This window comes from Sphaerodactylus townsendi, linkage group LG09 (assembly GCF_021028975.2).
Source record: "Sphaerodactylus townsendi isolate TG3544 linkage group LG09, MPM_Stown_v2.3, whole genome shotgun sequence".
In the NCBI taxonomy this organism is placed as follows: domain Eukaryota; kingdom Metazoa; phylum Chordata; class Lepidosauria; order Squamata; family Sphaerodactylidae; genus Sphaerodactylus; species Sphaerodactylus townsendi.
Window position 1 is genome coordinate 61226712 of NC_059433.1, and position 17076 is coordinate 61243787.

Sequence of the window (17076 nt, forward strand, 5' to 3'; positions counted from 1 at the left end):
ATCTAGGGTGCCTGGCCCCTCCCTCCCATCCCTTGCATGTCACCCCTCCCTCTCTTCCCTCCCTCCCTCCCTTCTCTTTCCTTGCATGCCACCCCTCCCTCCCTTCCCTTTCCCTCCACTAGGATGGCAGGGTCATATCAAGACGCTGGGCCCCCTGCCTCCCCTCCCTTGCAAGCCACCCCTCCCTCTCTCTCCTCTCACTTCTCTTCCCTTGCATGCCTCCCCCTCTGTCCCTTTCCTCTCCCTCCCTCTCTTCCCTTGCATGCCACCCCTCCCTCTCTCTCGTGTGTATGTGTTTCACTTCCACTTGAATTACTGCCTATGTACTGTTTCCACTGGCCATCTGAGTGAACACTCTAAGCTGCACGAACATTCTAAGGGTGACAGTTACACACAGGCAGCTGCATGTCCTTCACCATGGAGCACCAGGAAAAAGGCGTTTTACCTGGGCCAGGTGTAAAATTTCAGGTATGTGAACATCTAAAAACACTCTCACCTGGCTGACTATAGCGGCTGGGAATTTTTAGAGGAATTGGCCCAGCAGTTACTGAGTTATACTACCATTAACAAAAACACTGTTCGCTTTTTATATATATAGATGGAACTTCAAATCTGAGTTTTTGCACTTTTGGAATCTACAGTCAAACCTGGCTTTATAGAAAGCACTGTTTTAAAAAAAGACTCTTCCCAGAGAAACAAGTCTGAAGTTTATGTTAGATGAACTTTCAAAATTAATTCAGTTGATAATTTCAGTTCTGCTCCCTTGTCAGACAAATAGCTACTATCTGAACACACAATTGGTTACAACTTTAAGACAGGTAAGTGTTGTTTCAAGTTTCATTTGGCTTTGACAGTTTTCTTCCCCAAACCATTAATTGCTATGTTCTGGTGATATCTGAGCTTCCCACTCATAAGTTAAACAGAAAGGAGATACGTTTTCACTATTTTATTAAGAATTTATTAGAAATGTACATTAAAGGAACAATAGTATATCAAACTCTTGTTATTCCCAATACATCTTGAAAAAAATCTTTCTTAAATGTAATCAGGCACGATCTCATTTGTGGAAAAAAAATGCATACAGTTACCATTACATTGTATTGGAACCATTTTTGTGAGGTGGTTTGAATTTTTATAAAGCTCTGCCTCAGGCAGGAAAAAAAAAGCTAAAATTAATGAAGACTTACATGAAATGCAACTGAACAAAGTAATCCAGTTATTCCAGCTAGGAAAACATTCAAACACCACACTCTTAATCCAGAGTGCAATGAAATATTGTCTTAAGATTCTGCAGGTATGGACATGCTAGCCTCAAAGAATGCAGACATACTCCATCGAAGTACGGTTGTTCGAGTGGTGAGAAGCCTGAAGGCAGAGTCCATATTGTGGGCTCAATGAGTAGTTGGGAAACTATGCCCAAAAAAGGTGGGCCAGTTTTATCCCACTTCATGGGAACAGAACATTAATTTGCCATCTCTATTGTAGGAGACAAAGTCAGAGACACATAGAAGATAACAGTAGTTTTGTAAGTCATTCACACTGTGACACCTGACATGGTTTGGGTGGCTCCTTCTGCACGGTTGATGTTGGATCATCCTGGTCATATAAACCATGCAACGAGACGTCTACACTCCTGCAACTAAGTGTTCTAATCAAGCATAACAATATTTTTTTCAACTGCAGTGGTACTGCTAGATCAGTGGTTCTCAACCTTCCTAATGCTGCGAACCTTTAATACAGTTCTTCATGTTGTGGTGACCCCCAACCCTAACATTTGTCCATTTTACAGATGGAGAACACTGATGCAGAGAGTCTTAGGCGACCCCTGTGAAAGAGTCGTTTGACCCCTAAAGGGGTCCCGACCCCCAGGTTGAGAACCACTGTGCTAGATGCTCCAACTCTTATGATTATAACACTTTTAAATCAAGTAAAGGACTGTCAGGGAAGGTTGACATTTCTTCCCCTTTCAGATATCAGAGCTGGCAACTGAGCTTTTCTCCTCCCAAATACAGTGATACCAATGATCTGGTCGAGATGGTCAAACCTCACAATGAAATCTCCATTACAAAAGCATGTTCTTGCTCCAGTTAAATGCCACCCAACTGTGTAAGTAAAGTGAATTAGTAAAGCAGAGGGACTTCTGTGGCCTTTTAGAGAACGCTTCCTTTTTGTACGTGGCAACATCCTGTAGAAACACCTACATTCAGCTTCCACTCTGAAGTGATTATGTGGACCTTTGTAAAATTCACTGGTCCCTGACCTGCATAGAGTAGGCTGGCCTGAGATTGTCAGATTTTGACAGCTAAGCAAGATTGTTCCTGGTTCATACATGGAAGGAAGACAACCAAGTAGATCCCAAGTAGCTACACAGAGAGGCCACCTCTATTCATCTCTTGCCTCGAAACCCTATAGGGTCACCTTATGTCGGTTGCAACTTGATGGTACTTTCTACCACCACCATGACCCAGTGGAGGAATAGTCAAGCCTACCTCCTCAGCATTGACTATTTGGTGCTGCATAACAGTTCTAAACTGCAAGAATTCTACCTGGTATATTTATATAGTATGATTAAAACAAGATGATCCTCAAGTGATATCCCAATAGTATTTTGATGTGGAAAAACAATATGCATTTCATGATCACAGCTATTCCAAAGGACAACTTGCATGCCATGCATGTTATGCTTCTTTTAGTCAGACAGTTCCGTCCTCACACTATAATACCAAGGTTACAGATAACCCCAAGCAATACCATCTATGACTGATCTGGGGAAGAATGGAGACGGTGGTAGGGATGCAGTTATTTTCCCTCAGCAGCTGCAACAGCAGTCTAAACTTTCCTTGCACTGATCTTTAATAAGCAGAACCCTATTTTTAGCCAGCTGCTCCTTCATAACCACCTCTTGCAACACTTATTTGAGTGTTTTATGCGCTGCTCCCACTTCTATGCTGTCCTAAAGATTCAGAGAGCTAGGTCAAGGAATTTAGCTCTCTCACTGGCTGCACAAAGCTAACTGACCCCCAGCAAAATCAGATGGAAGAAAAAAAAAAGGACAATACTGAAAGAGCTACCATGCCAAATTGAAAACTGCTCTAGCAGCAACTTAATACGTATTTAAGATGTAAACATGTTTTGTAGCTGCTTCTCAGGATAGGATGCCCTAAACCACAAAACGCTTTGATTCCAACAATACCCACGATATACACAAGATATCCCTTGACAACACACTCTCACACACACATATATACTCTGGGACATTTCAATCAGTCCAACTGTGTTTTAATAAGGGAATTTCTTGAACCACTGTAGACATTACCTACATATTTTGGTGCTTTCCAAATTCAGTTCCGAGTTGTAAAAATCATAACATACACCTAAACATTAGAGACTATCTAAAACCAGATATGGTATTACTTTTAAGTTGAAATTCTCAAACAAACTTCATACTTTTGGAATGGGCTACATCACAACTGGAAAACTGGAAGGAATGACAGGCTGTGTTACTGATTTTTGGCAAGGTAATTCTGATAAAAACATTTTCAAAGATGATAAAAATAAGGTTGGCCCCCTTTTCAGTTAAAATGTTTTAAAAAGTTGCACGAAAACCATTATGGTAGCAATAATCAAAAAGCATTGATTTTATTTTATTAACAGTTAAGAACTCTGGCGCTGAAGGAGTTTCCAACGTAAAAAGAAGTTCTCTTTGGGGATATTAGTCAATTAACTTAAAGTTCTTTTTAAGAGGATTTTTCTTTTCTGCTTCGAGGCGAGTCTGCTCCATTTGAGGTTAGTGTTCCATTTATTCCATTTTCTACAAATAAGAAAAATAAAACAGTCAACTTTCTCTCAAATGTCAAATCTAGAAGAAAAAGGGCTTATACTCTTATTTAATTTTTGAAATCTTACTTGATTTTTTTAGAAGCATTCACTAGGAAGTCCAACCTCAAATAAAGATTAATTGTACAGGGCTCCCCCTTCTCTGGATCATGGTTGCCAGAAGGAAAGTAGATGCCCACCTCTCACTGAGCCCAGCTAATTCTCCTTGGGAATGGAACCCAGCCTAACCTTAATGAATGGGCAGAAAGCCTCTATTCTTCTTCTCTTCTCCAGTTTGTAAAATTCTTTTGAATAGTTGCTTTATTAAACAATGTTTATATCTGTACTCTGCCTGCTTGGAAACTACTTTTGTATGGGGCTAGCAGACCATGGAAAGATAACTTGTGGTCACTTGGTGAGCAGAAGAGGCTTTTTTTTAATGCTTAGGTACCACTCATTATTGGTGAATGCTGTTCAAAAAAGAGTAATCCTCCACACAAGATATATTGCTATTCACCAAGGAGAGGCAATGGTTTTGTTGAAATTAAATACAATGCTGGTCAGAATGCTTTACTATGTCTTTGGTCAGCCGGAATCAATGAAGGGGTATCAGCAATGGAAGGTTCCTTCCCAAAAGGGGGGGAAGGGGTTATTTCCTCTACATTGCTATAAAATTACGTTGCTATATCTGTAGGCAGATGGCTAATGTTTTGGAGCATCATTGTTTTTGCGAACCTGTGGGAAGATATCCCAACAGACTTGTTGCAGAACAGAGGCAACATCACCACCAACAACCTCCCTATGGGCTTGACATCTTATTCGTAACAATACATTTTGTTCATTATAAAATTAAGATAAAAGGCATATACGTCAGTAATTAAGGCTCATGTAATGCAAGTTTTAAAAATGCAGATACATTTAACTTACAACAAAACACTCTTGTAAATAAACCTGGCTTTTGGCAGCTAGCTACTTGTCAAGTTAAGCAGGCTGAACATGATTTACAAATGCCACCAGTTTAGAGAAGTTAATGCATCTTCCTATGTGTCTAACCAGCATTGGCCACATAATTAGATAACAGTATCTTTCTTGAATTTAGAATCAAGAGACCCATACAACTAAAACGATGATGATTTTACCGTACTCCCAGCCTTTCCCCATTTCAAAACAGGAGAATAAACTAGCAAAGCACAAACCTCTTTCTTTTTTGGGTGGTTTTCCTTTAGTTGTCACAAACTTCTTTTTTACTGGTTGGGGAGGGGAGGAATGTTCTCTCCACCTTCTCAGCTGAAAATTAATGAACTTCCACATCATAAAGGCCTGAGTTAAACAGATGGAGGCCAGCACACTGATTCTACAATGAAAGAAAACTATTAGGATTTTGGAAAGTATTTAAATGAGATAGCAAGGCTCGGGAAAACTGTTCTCCCTGTGGGGTTATTTCCATTTTAAAGTCTCTATCACTGGAAAAGAAAAAAACAGCAGCATAGCAAAGCTATGGTATGCTCACATTAGACAACAATAGGATAGAAATGCATAACATGAAAAGAATGTCCCGGCCCCATCATTGGGCAATTTCTCTTTCCTATGCAACAGCCAAGTCATGCTACTATGAAGGAAGATAGCATCTCATTCTCTAACCAGAAGTGTGACATTTTTTATGACACTCTGAGGGCCACTTCTCCTGTACATTTGTACTGAGGTATAAATAATTGAAAACAAAATATTCTTCATTACACCACAGTAGCACATACTATATGTGCAGCACGTAACATAATGATGGTGTCCTACTAGAAACACAGTCAAATGGTGTTGTTTTCAAGTTACACAATCTACCCAAATTTAATCAGAAAGCAAGACCAGATACTTTCAGGATCGGAGTGTTTTGAAGGAGTGGAATAGACAATCACTAAAGGACAATAAGCAATACTTTGAAAGACCGAGTCTGATCCAAATTGACACAAGCAAAATTTACACAAAATGACTTTTGCAGTTTATTCCTCCTGCTGCAGTCCACTGACATTCTGCTCTTAGAGTTGGGGGTTGATAGCCATCCCTCCCTCACTAATGGAAGTGCCGATGTACTGGTTAATGTATCATCCTGTCAATCAAACAGCATCTTTGCATCCATCCTAAACACTCGAGTTTTGACACTGACTAACATCTACTTTCAAGTATACTTACAGACTGGCTGAAACCAGATTTGTTTTACAATATACAGAGCAAAATGTGTACACCATACCTCTAATATTTTATAGTATTAATGCTTGGATAATTAATCCATCTCAGTCATTTAAATTTATCATTATACACCCAGCAAAATCCTGCCTTAAATCCAATCATTTGCCTCCCACCCCATTATCTGGTCATTTTGCAAAACCTACCTAGGTAAGTCAGGTAATATTCTGGCAAGACAATTCCAACAAGCCTAATTTAGTTCAAATGATAATTTATAGGTAGGGAGCCAACTGGACCTGAATTCTAGCCCACAAAATGATTCAGAGAGTGTTTTCTCCATGTGAACTACAACTGAACTTGACTCTATAGTCCCTCAGTTGCCTTGAATTTCAGCTGGACTTGTAACCAGAAAAAAAGTACCTTTGGTTCATGTTCAAAGCCAACAAGCAATTTTAGGCTTCAGTTCAACTCTGATTCGGAGGTGGAAAAAACCTCCTTCAATTGATTTTTGGGCTGAGGAGGAGGTTCAGACTGACAACCTGTTTTAAAGAACCACTCTTGGTCTAATTCTGAACCATTCACTAGCATCCTCCTAATGGTGTCTAGCATTGTGTCGTGCTTTTGTGTTATCTGGAAAGAGTTATTTTATTTTATTTTATTTATTTATTGTATATTGATCACCCACCCATCACCAAGGTCCCTGTGCTGCAGCTCTCCAGAAACTGAAATGCAGAGGTACATTGCGTCTGAACACGGAGATCACATTAACTACAGAGGATAACCACCAATGATAAATTAAAAGCCTCTCTATGTTTTACCTGATTGGCAGCACATTGAAGTTTCCAGAGCTAACATCCAATGTTTGATTCTCTGCTCTAGCAAGGCCAAATCCAACAGTGAGGACAGAAAGAATCAAGGTCAGAAGTCTTCCCAACACAAAAAGAATTGCCCAAAGTGAAAACCTAGAAGCAGACACAAATCCAGCATCAGATCACTGTACTAATAATCCATCAAAATTCTCCTAACTCTTTAAAATATAAAATTATAGTGATATACAATAGTTTTAATTGAACAACAATTACAATATTTATTGGAAACTGGTCTTTCCAGAAGCCAATGACATCCTGGGCACATTTTTATGTGGTAAGTTATTCCACGTACTTACCCTTTTTGGTATTTTTCATCACTGAAGTAAAACAGTCTAGAGATGTGGAAGAGAAATTCCACAAAGTAATGTAGCACAAGGAGAACCATCCCAAGATGTGTCAAACTGTTAAAATAGATAAGCAAAGAAAGCTGATAACTGGCTAACCAATTTGTTTTCACTAGCCTACTTGGCATTCTGTTTATTTATATTGCAATTATTTCACTGAAATGAAATTTCATGTTTTCATGGAGATCAGGAGAGGTGTAACTACAATGGAAAATATAACTTGACAAGATCACATTGAATTATAATGTATTCCTTTATGATACAGATATAAGCCACTGTTCTAGGTTTGAAGTTCAAATATTTACCTATTGCCAATGATGCAGGAAAAATATACTGTAATGGAATACTCGTTTAGGACTTTAAGGCTGCTATGGAAATTCCAGACAATATTCAAACCTCCGCTTGATTCCTACATTTGCTTTCAACAGTACCAGAAAACCTTTTCTGTAATGTGACATCTCCCCTGAGTCCTAATATAACCAAATGAAACTAAGTAAGTTTACCACATACTTTTGTCTCAAATTTCAGTATTAACTCCAACTCCTGTATTTTACTTGTTTGTTTTTATAGAAAGACAGGGAAAGGGAGAAAAATAAAATACCTATGTGTTCAAAAGTTACATTACACATACTGTCTTATAATATTATTTAAAAAATTATTAACGTAGCTATATCATACACTTCATACACGCAAATGAAGACAGCACAATTCAGTCACTTTAGCATGCATTGAAGTGTCTCCAAATCACTTACTTTAACAGATAAGCTCCTGTGATATGGAAAAGATAAAGCCCAATATAAACAAGTTGGCGAGGAATGTCTTCCTACAAAATAAATAAATGCATAAATAAAAAAGCTCAACAGGGAAACGCATTATAAGGACTATGTCAGCTGCTGTATACTGCCCGATCACCAATCTTTTTTCGTCTTATATTCTCCTTTTTCTACCAGATCATTCTGGTAGACCATATAATGTTGGAATCTTGCCAAATAGCTAACCAACCAACTTTTGTTGTACACAAACTTTTAAAGTATGTGTTCCAAATTGGGCAGCCCCATTCAAATGGCGTGGCATGGTGCCACAGCCGCTCCAGCCCACCATACCCAAGGAGGCTTTCTGGTGGTGTGGGGAGGCCCACTTGCCCACTCTGCTGTGGCAAATCTACCGGACCAACCCTGTGCCACGCCCAGCAGCAGATTCAGGCTTCTCCCTTTGGATTTTTATGCTCTGTTTCCATCTTGACGATTGCTTTATAATTTTCATCTTAGGTTGTTGAGCATTTTATTAATTGTAAATCTCACATTTTCATTTTTGTAACTTTATTTTATATTTTTAACTTTGTTAGTTATCTTGAGCAGACCTCTGGAGATATGGCACATAAAGTTTCTAAATAAATCAAATTGATTTTCACAAGATTACAGCTCACTGAAACCTACCCTGCCTTTGTAAGACAACCATGTAAAACATCAGAGGAAATTATTACTGTTCGAACTTAAAAGATATAGCACAAGGCAACATTAAAGAACAGATTCTCAAAGTGCTGCTATCTGTGAACAGTCTGTTTTTAACCAGCGACTTTAAAAATAGTTCCTGTTCTTCTTGACCAACTAAATAAATGAGAACATTGTTTGTAGGCTTACTTTTTTTGTCTTCTGGAAGTAGAGTTCTGGAAAAGCATGGAACCAGTATGCCAACTGTGAGATGTAGAAAAACTTCATTTGAAACCTGCAGGACACATTTGGAAGGTTCAAAATTTAAACATAAGTATTTCTGAGTTCCAGAAGGGCTGAAGGTAGAACACTGAAACATATAAGAATTAAGATTTCTCTGGTATTAGTGAATCTTAAGGGATATAAAATAATCTGCAGGTTGGAAATACTTGGTGTATTGAAGAATAGACAAGTAATTGTGTATCCGGGTCCTATCTGTTTGAAGGGAATGATCCCACAGTCATTATTTTATAATTTCTTTTGCTTTCTGGAATCCCATATGCAGTAAGCCTTGAAGAGAGAAACAGTGACGTTTCCTTTCAATTGTGCTTTAATGGTTATCAACAAGGATCAGGGGAACTAGGCCCACTGGATCAAATGTAAGTTTTAACCAGTAGTTGGATGTGTGAGTCCACACATGGGTCTCCAAGGGAATCAAGCTGGTTTCTAGCCAACAAAGGGTGTTTGGGATGTATCCTGGAACTCCTAAGATCTTTCACAGGAGCTTGGATTGAACTGCTTCCAATGAAAGCCTATCTTTATAACTGCAGAGCTGGGAGCTGACTAATAATTCTACTACTCAGTTTGACAGTACCTTCTTGAGCTATAATTTACTCTTTTGACTTAATTTTATTATTATTGTTGTTAATCCTATTTTATTTGTATTGTTATTTATTTGTATCTGGAGATATTTTATAATGAAATAAACATGGACTGACTGATATAAGTAGTTCACAGAAGAGTGAAACACAAGAGATGTTACACTAAACTGTCACTGTCACTGAAACATCTCTCTTGAAATTAGCAGGTTCAAGAGGAATGGCATGGTGGAACTGCTGGCCACAGAATGCAAACAAAGAGATACTGAATTTCTGGAGCATACATTTCTGGAGCACACAATTGGCCATGCTGGCAGGGGCTGATGGGAATTGTAGTCCATGAACATCTGAAGTGCTGTAGGTTCACCACCACGGCATTAGAAGAATAAGGAAACATTTTCCCATCATCTTAATACAGAGTCATCTGAATACCTTTAAGCAGTTTATTTGATTGAATAAATAAAAAACGAACAAAACCCCACTATAGTACTTACGGCATTACTGTATGCGGGTAGTCTCTCCAGAGTGAGGTTGGATCAGATACATAGTTCTCCTGAAATTCCAAAATACTGATACTTTTTATTGACATTTAACACAGACTTTCCTGCCAAATGCCTTAACTAAATTGTGACTGCTGCTATGTCTCCATAAGAAAAAGAAAACAAGAACATTTCTAAAAGTAACATATAGAAGAGGAAGCTGTAAGATTTCTGTTTAATTAGACCAGCACTCCCAGGCAGATATAAAGACAAGAATACTTTTATGCCTAATAAAGGTTTTTGGATTTGGATAAGAATACTGCACAAAGTTTGACTCCCAAGAATCCTTCCATCCTCTAATCATAGTGACTCAGTCACAGCCTTGCAGTACAGACTGGAAAGCACCTGCAATCAACTCTCACAATCCCTTATAGAAATTTGTATCATTCCACTATTTTTGATACAATTTAATCAGTTACAAGATGAACCAGGATTTAAAAAAACGTGAAAATCTTTTTTGCTTCAAAGTATATGAAGTGAGATACTCACAGAAACGAGAATGCTGGTTCCCCAAACACAGGAGAAAAGGTAAAATGCACTGAGTTGTCCAGATTCATTGAATTTGCTGTGCTTTGTTTTGGAAAAGTGCATTCGCCTGTTAATTTTCTAAACAAAAAAGTCATATAGGTTACTGATGTTCATGATAGGTTTGTTACAAACCTCGCTGACATGCCAGGTTCTCATTTTCAGTTACTGAACTATACAAATGTATTTATGCAATCAGTTATCATGGAAATAACATCTTTATGTAGTCTCAACAGAAGATACTTACATCTAGCACATACTCTTGAATAATAGCATGTATAATTATTGCTACCAGCATGTAGAAGAAAACAGTAGCCAGATCTTTGATGCCATAGTGATAAAGTGTGACTGTTTCCATAGGTTGTTCTTCTGAAAAAAGAACAGAAAAAAAAGGTAAAGTTAATGTTTACTTTAATTTCACTCTCGGTCCAGTTTACCCTGGGACTGAGGAATAATAAAAAAATTGGTAGTATTTTATACGAATAAAAAGAATGTTACAAAATATAGTTTTGTTCTTTCTTTCTAGCTAGTGAAAAGCACTGTTAATATAAGAAAAAATCAACATGAAAGTCCATGTATTAGCTTATAATATTAAAACAATCAACTCGTCACACTTTCAGATACCAGATTCAAAATCTGGTTTAGATCTCTCAGCAGCAAAATGTTAACTTGAATAAAAGCAGCTGATACTGCAGTCCATATTTGAAATATAATCCAATTCCTACAAAGTGAATGGGCTGGATCAGTAAACTGTGTGTGAAGTATAGTGGAACACAGCTCATAAAACTGATTTTCTTCATGTCCTCCTTCCAGAATTCTCCCAAAAGCCTCTTCTGAAATTGGGGTGTGAATGTGCAGAAAGCAGTAACTCAAAGATAAAATCTGCAGGGATCCCTAACCCCAGTCAAGTCTTCAGCTCACAGGACACATCTGGATCACAATCAATCTTGTTACTGACCAAATGCCACTCTGAACCGGCACATATACTCTGCTTGTTTCTGCATGCTTTTCATGTTTTGTAGTTATTAAGGTATTGAAGTAGGAACTGGGGGATCCAGGTTCAAGCCTTCACTTTGGCACAAAGCTTGATGGGTGACCTTGGAGTAGTCACACATTGTCAGGCTAACTTACCTCACAGGGTTATCATAAGGATAACAAGGAAAAACAACAATGCATGTGACCTTGAGCTCCTTGGAGAAAGGATAAAAATGCACCAAATTAGCCACTGGGCTAATGCAGCATTTGGTAGATCGCCTCATGAGGAGATATTTGTTGGTGCAACAAGTCATAGAAATGGCCACTGGTAGTACGACAACTCGACATAACGGCAATTTAGGAATGCCCTACAGTAAAAACATCCAAATATCTAATTTGAACTTTACCTGTGGCCGAAATGGTAACATTGTATTGAAGTGTAACAAAGACCACTGCTGCTTTTGCTGTAACCTGAAACAAAATAAAACAGAATAGGCTACCAGTGTAGAAACAAACACACTGTGTCTAAAGTACAGAAGCAGTCTGCTATAGAGATTAAAAATCTGGCTTTAAAAAAAGCCTATATGGATGAACAGTATAGCCATAACCTGAAATAGATCTAATTTGGCTAACTAGCTAAACTACAAGAATACTGAATACAGGATAATGAGCCTAAAGCTTTGGTACTCCAGTATAATACTCACTAATCCAGAACTGCAGGTAAATGCACAGATCATTATTCCAAAAGTACTTTAAAAAGTGCCTGCAGGCACCTGCATCTATCATTTGTGGTCAAAAGAACCATGTCTGTAGGTTTCCTTACCATGTCACCTGGAGACTATTTTTGCTTGCCATAAGACGTTTATTTACAATTTTTGCTCACCAGGTAAGAAGTTTATTTACATGATCATGGTAGTAAAATAATTACAATGACTGGCTAATTACTGGATAACTGTGCATGGTGATTAATTTCAAACAGTACTTAATGCACCATTTTCACAACATTCATTCTCAAGTAATCTCATTTAATTAAATTGAGTATCAGGACATCACTAATAGGTGAACTAGTGCTAGTTCAAAATCAGTATTTGGAAGCTCTTTTAAAGTAAACTATAATGAAGGACGCACAAAGGTAAAACCCTGTGTGAAACTAAGTTTTAAAACTGCATGTGCTGTGCAAGGCAGAGAAGGGAAGTGAAAACTTTGTGTACAGTTGTTGCTGCTGCATCTCTTTCTATCTCAACCCCTGCCATGAGTTTCTAGCAACAACCACCACCAAAATCTAACTTGTTAATGAAGAGAAGTTGTAATGAGAGAGATGTTTTAACTGTTGTCCAATTTTAATACTTCATGTTCTCTAGAAGTATTCACCAGGTTACAAAAAGTTACGCTACAAAAATGAAGAAAATGCGGGGAGTACGAAGAAAAAATGGGATGCAGAATTTCCCACTTTGCAGTTCAGTCTTCAAAAGGAATATATTTTGCACAGCATTTTGTTTTTAAGCCAGAAGCCTTCCATGACCTCTCCCCCCATAGATACATTATGTTCTTTGTAGAGGGGGGGGGGGGGGGGGCGGTTAGAAATCATGTTACTATTTTCTCACAGGTCGAGATATTTGTTCCCCTTTTTAACCCAGACTGCAATCTTGAGCCAAGACCTACAATTTGGGGGTGGGGGGTACGTGCATGTCCCAGGCTTGAGGGTCTAATTCCTGGTTGCACGCAGCATATTGAAGCCCATCAGTCCACGGCGGGTTCTCTATGTACACGTCATCGTCCACTTCACCTTCCCTGGAGCCGTGGGGAGAGGAGGGGCCGCCTGCCGCAGCGCCCCATGGGGCTTGTAGTTCTGCCCCCGGTACACAAAGGACAGGGGGCCGTCTCAGCCCTCCCCTTTAGCTCTGGCAACCCGAGACCAGCCTGCTCTGCTCCCACTGCACACTTCTCTCCCCACACACCCCCTTCCCGCCCCACCAGCCGAGAGCCGGCCAACCTCCCCGCCCTCCCCACAGTGCCTGCGCTCCGAGTGCCACGTAACCTTGCCGAGCTCAGGAATTGCTCAGCAGGCAGGCAGCCGCACATGGGCAGGAGGGAGGCATGCGTGGCGGGTCCCCTTTTGCAAGGTCCAGTCTACAGTTGTGCCCACAGGAAACCGGCTATGCCTGCCCTTGCCCTTCTCAGGTTTCAGCCTTGACCACAGTGGGGGATGCATTTCAATGGGAGAACTCCCTACAAGAGGCAGGAGGTAGAGCTTAAGCGGTTGTGAAAGCCCAGCACCAGAAAGAGGCTGACTTTAGCCCCGCTCGAGGAGCTGGGCAAAGGGCAATGCTGCCAGCCGGGGGATACACCACCCTGGTCGCCAACAGAACGGGAGGAGAGGTCAAGGCAGCTCCGGTCCTCCCAGTCCCCGCCAGCTTTCCCGGCTCCAGAGCGCTGAAACAGAATCCAGGCAGATCTGAAAGCAGCGCACGCCCTTCCCTGGTCACTACCTAGACGAGGCAACAGGCCAGGTGTGCTCGTCTGCACGCACGCACGCATCCACACGCAGGTTGGCAGGCAGGGCAGGCGAGAGCCGAGCGGAGCCGGACGCTCCATTCTGGCTGCGCAGGGGGCGTGAGAAGAGGGTCCCTGGCGGCGACCGCAGGCACCGAGAGCTTGCCCGCGTTTTGTTGCTCGCTCTTCTTACTCGCTGGAGACGTGTCGCCCGGAGCCCCGTGTCTCCACCCCCCTCCCCAGCTCCCTGCTGCCCACACACTCGCCCCGCACATCCGAATCCCCGGCTCCGCAGGGAGGCGGGCATGGCTCACCTCGAACATCAGCCCGAGCAGGAAGACCATGGCCATGCAAGAGACGATGTCCGCGTGGTTCTGCACGATGAACTCATGGCTGAGCACGGGAGGCGTCTTGCTGCTCTTCTTGCGAATCCCCATGGCGGGCTCGGCAGAGCGCGGCCACCACCTCCCCGCTCGCGTTTTCTGCGGCGGGGCCCCGGAGGAGGAAGCCCAGGCGACCGCTCCGCCCCTCTCTGCTGCCGCCCCTCCAGCAGCAGCAGCGGCGGCCGCCTTCACCAAAAGCCTCCACTCCGCGCTTCACATCTCCCCGCCCCACGTCAGGAGCCTGGCCTCGTTCTGATCGCCGCTGGGAAGCCGCCAGCGCCACCTGCTGCTAAGGAGGACCAATCGGGGACGTGACGTTAATTTGTTATGCTTGGGCCCGCTTGCGCGCAATAGTGGGGTTCCGTCGCTGGCGCTTTACGCCCCGCCTTAAGCCAATCATGGAGCGCTCGAGCGCACGTTCGGCCGAGGAATCGCCCACACTTTACCATAGAAAGAGAAGGCTAGAGTAACGTACACAGGCTAGCTTCCGCTTTGCGTTGGAATCTCCATTTTACATGGACGCGGGGGTGGGGAAGGGGGAAGCCCCCAAGCTTCAATACGGCTGCAGAGAACTGAAGAGGGTACAACGGGACGGGGGGGGGGGGGGGGGGCAGCCTGCTTACCACTGCTGCAACGCAAGGTATTTATTTATATGCGTATTTGGTCTGTCTGCAACATAAACAGGTGAACATTTCACGTGGTTTACCAAAATGAGTCCAATGGAATAACCTGTGCAGTCCTGTGCTGTCTAATTGTCAATCAATAAAAATAGCTTTAAAGAACCTGAATTTTTTCCAGCATTTAATTGTTTTATCTTCGACAGCTGCGTTGCACCTTGATGGGTTTTCCAGCTAGGCCATGTAAAACATGTATTACACCCCCAGCCACCATTAATACACCACATAAGACAGTTGCATGTACAGGGAATATTTGAGACCATGGTGACAATAATTATTCTACAGGAGGCACTATAAAATACCATCACCTTTGGCACCTGTTTTTCTAGATGGGATATTAACAAAGGGTTGAATTACAACAAATAACTAATTGACAGTCATTCTTAGCTACTACCACATACAGAAGTTAATACACCCCAAAATGTGCATTTTATAAGATATGGGGATAACAGTAGAGACCCTCACAGAGGTAATACCACTATGAAAGCCCAATATATATTTTTAATTATGACATGTCTTGCAGCATTCGTGAAATGCTTAAAATCTAAGGTTAAGTCTTAAGTATGCCAGCTTCTAGTTGGATCCTGGGGATCTCCTGGAAAGTTTATCTCGAGACTACAGAGAACATAAGAACTAGCCTGCTGGATCAGACCAGAGTTCATCTAGTCCAGCACTCTGCTACTCGCAGTGGCCCACCAGGTTCCTTTGGGAGCTCACATGCAAGATGTGAAAGCAAGGGCTGCTCCCGAGCACCTGGTCTGCTAAGGCATTTGCAATCTCAGATCAAGGAGGATCAAGATTGGTAGCCATAGATCAACTTCTCCTCCATAAATCTGTCCAAACCCTTTTTAAAGCTATCCAGGTTAGTAGCCATCACCACCTCCTGTGGCAGCATATTCCAAACACCAATCACACGTTGTGTGAAGAAGTGTTTCCTTTTATTTGTCCTAATTCTTCCCCCCAGCATTTTCAATGAATGCCCCCTGGTTCTAGTATTGTGAGAAAGAGAAAAATTTCTCTCGGTCAACATTTTCTACCCCATGCATAATTTTATAGACTTCAATCATATCTCCCCTCAGACACCTCCTCTCCAAACTAAAGAGTCCCAAACGCTGCAGCCTCTCCTCATAAGGAAGGTGCTCCAATCCTTCAATCATCCTTGTTGCCCTTCTCTGCACTTTTTCTATCTCTTCGATATCCTTTTTGAGATGTGGCGACTAGAACTGGACACAGTACTCCAAGTGCGGTCACACCACGTCTTTATATAAGGGCATGACAATCCTTGCAGTTTTATTATCAACTCCTTTCCTAATTATCCCCAGCATAGTTTGCCAACAGAGATCAGTTCTCCTGGAGAAAGTGGATGCTTTGGAGGCTCCATCTCCACGTTTCCAGGCATTTCCCAATCTGGAAGAGACAAGCATAGATTTAACATCGTTCTTTCCCCCCTCGGAATCCACTCTCTTAATTACGAGAGACCATACACAATAGTGGATAATTACAGTTCATATATACTGTAGTTATAAACATCTCTCAAATACTTTTGGCCACATTTCATCAGCTTCTTATCTGTTCTCTTTGTGGAAGCAGCCAGTTAAGTGAAATTTGCTGAGTTTGGGATGGTGTGGCACTTGCATCATAAAGCTGCCACTAGTATTTACATACATATGTGCAATCCTAGGCAGTAGCACTTGCCCTTTCTTCCTGTAGTAGGTGGTTTAAGCAGTATTAAAAAGTTAACACTGATGCTAAAGAGAATAGCAATGTTAACTCTGAAGGAGTTATGCACTGCAAAGCACCACTAGATTACAGCAAATGTTTTGTTATGTGTCTTTTGTGGGGAATAGATATTGTTGGTTAATCAAAAGTGCCAGATACTCACGCTTATTGCTCTGGCCTACCCAGAGGATTCTACAGCAGCCAAAACCCACTCTATTTGGAGCACAAGAGCAACAGTCCCAATACCTGG

General features: G+C 41.3%; 1 protein-coding gene across 1 annotated transcript; it reads right to left on the reverse strand.

Moving 5' to 3' along the window:
• Nucleotides 1–931: 931 nt before the first annotated feature.
• On the reverse strand, nt 932–14673 carry TRAM1 (translocation associated membrane protein 1). Its single transcript, XM_048507868.1, has 11 exons — nt 14362–14673; nt 11962–12025; nt 10827–10948; nt 10544–10660; nt 10010–10068; nt 8848–8932; nt 7960–8030; nt 7160–7264; nt 6813–6956; nt 5013–5170; nt 932–3811 (listed from the first exon to the last, which is right to left on the reverse strand). The coding sequence occupies exons 1-11, from the start codon at nt 14482–14484 to the stop codon at nt 3738–3740; spliced, it is 1122 nt and encodes a 373-aa protein (XP_048363825.1). The 5' UTR covers nt 14485–14673; the 3' UTR covers nt 932–3737.
• Between the last annotated feature and the right edge of the window lie 2403 nt (nt 14674–17076).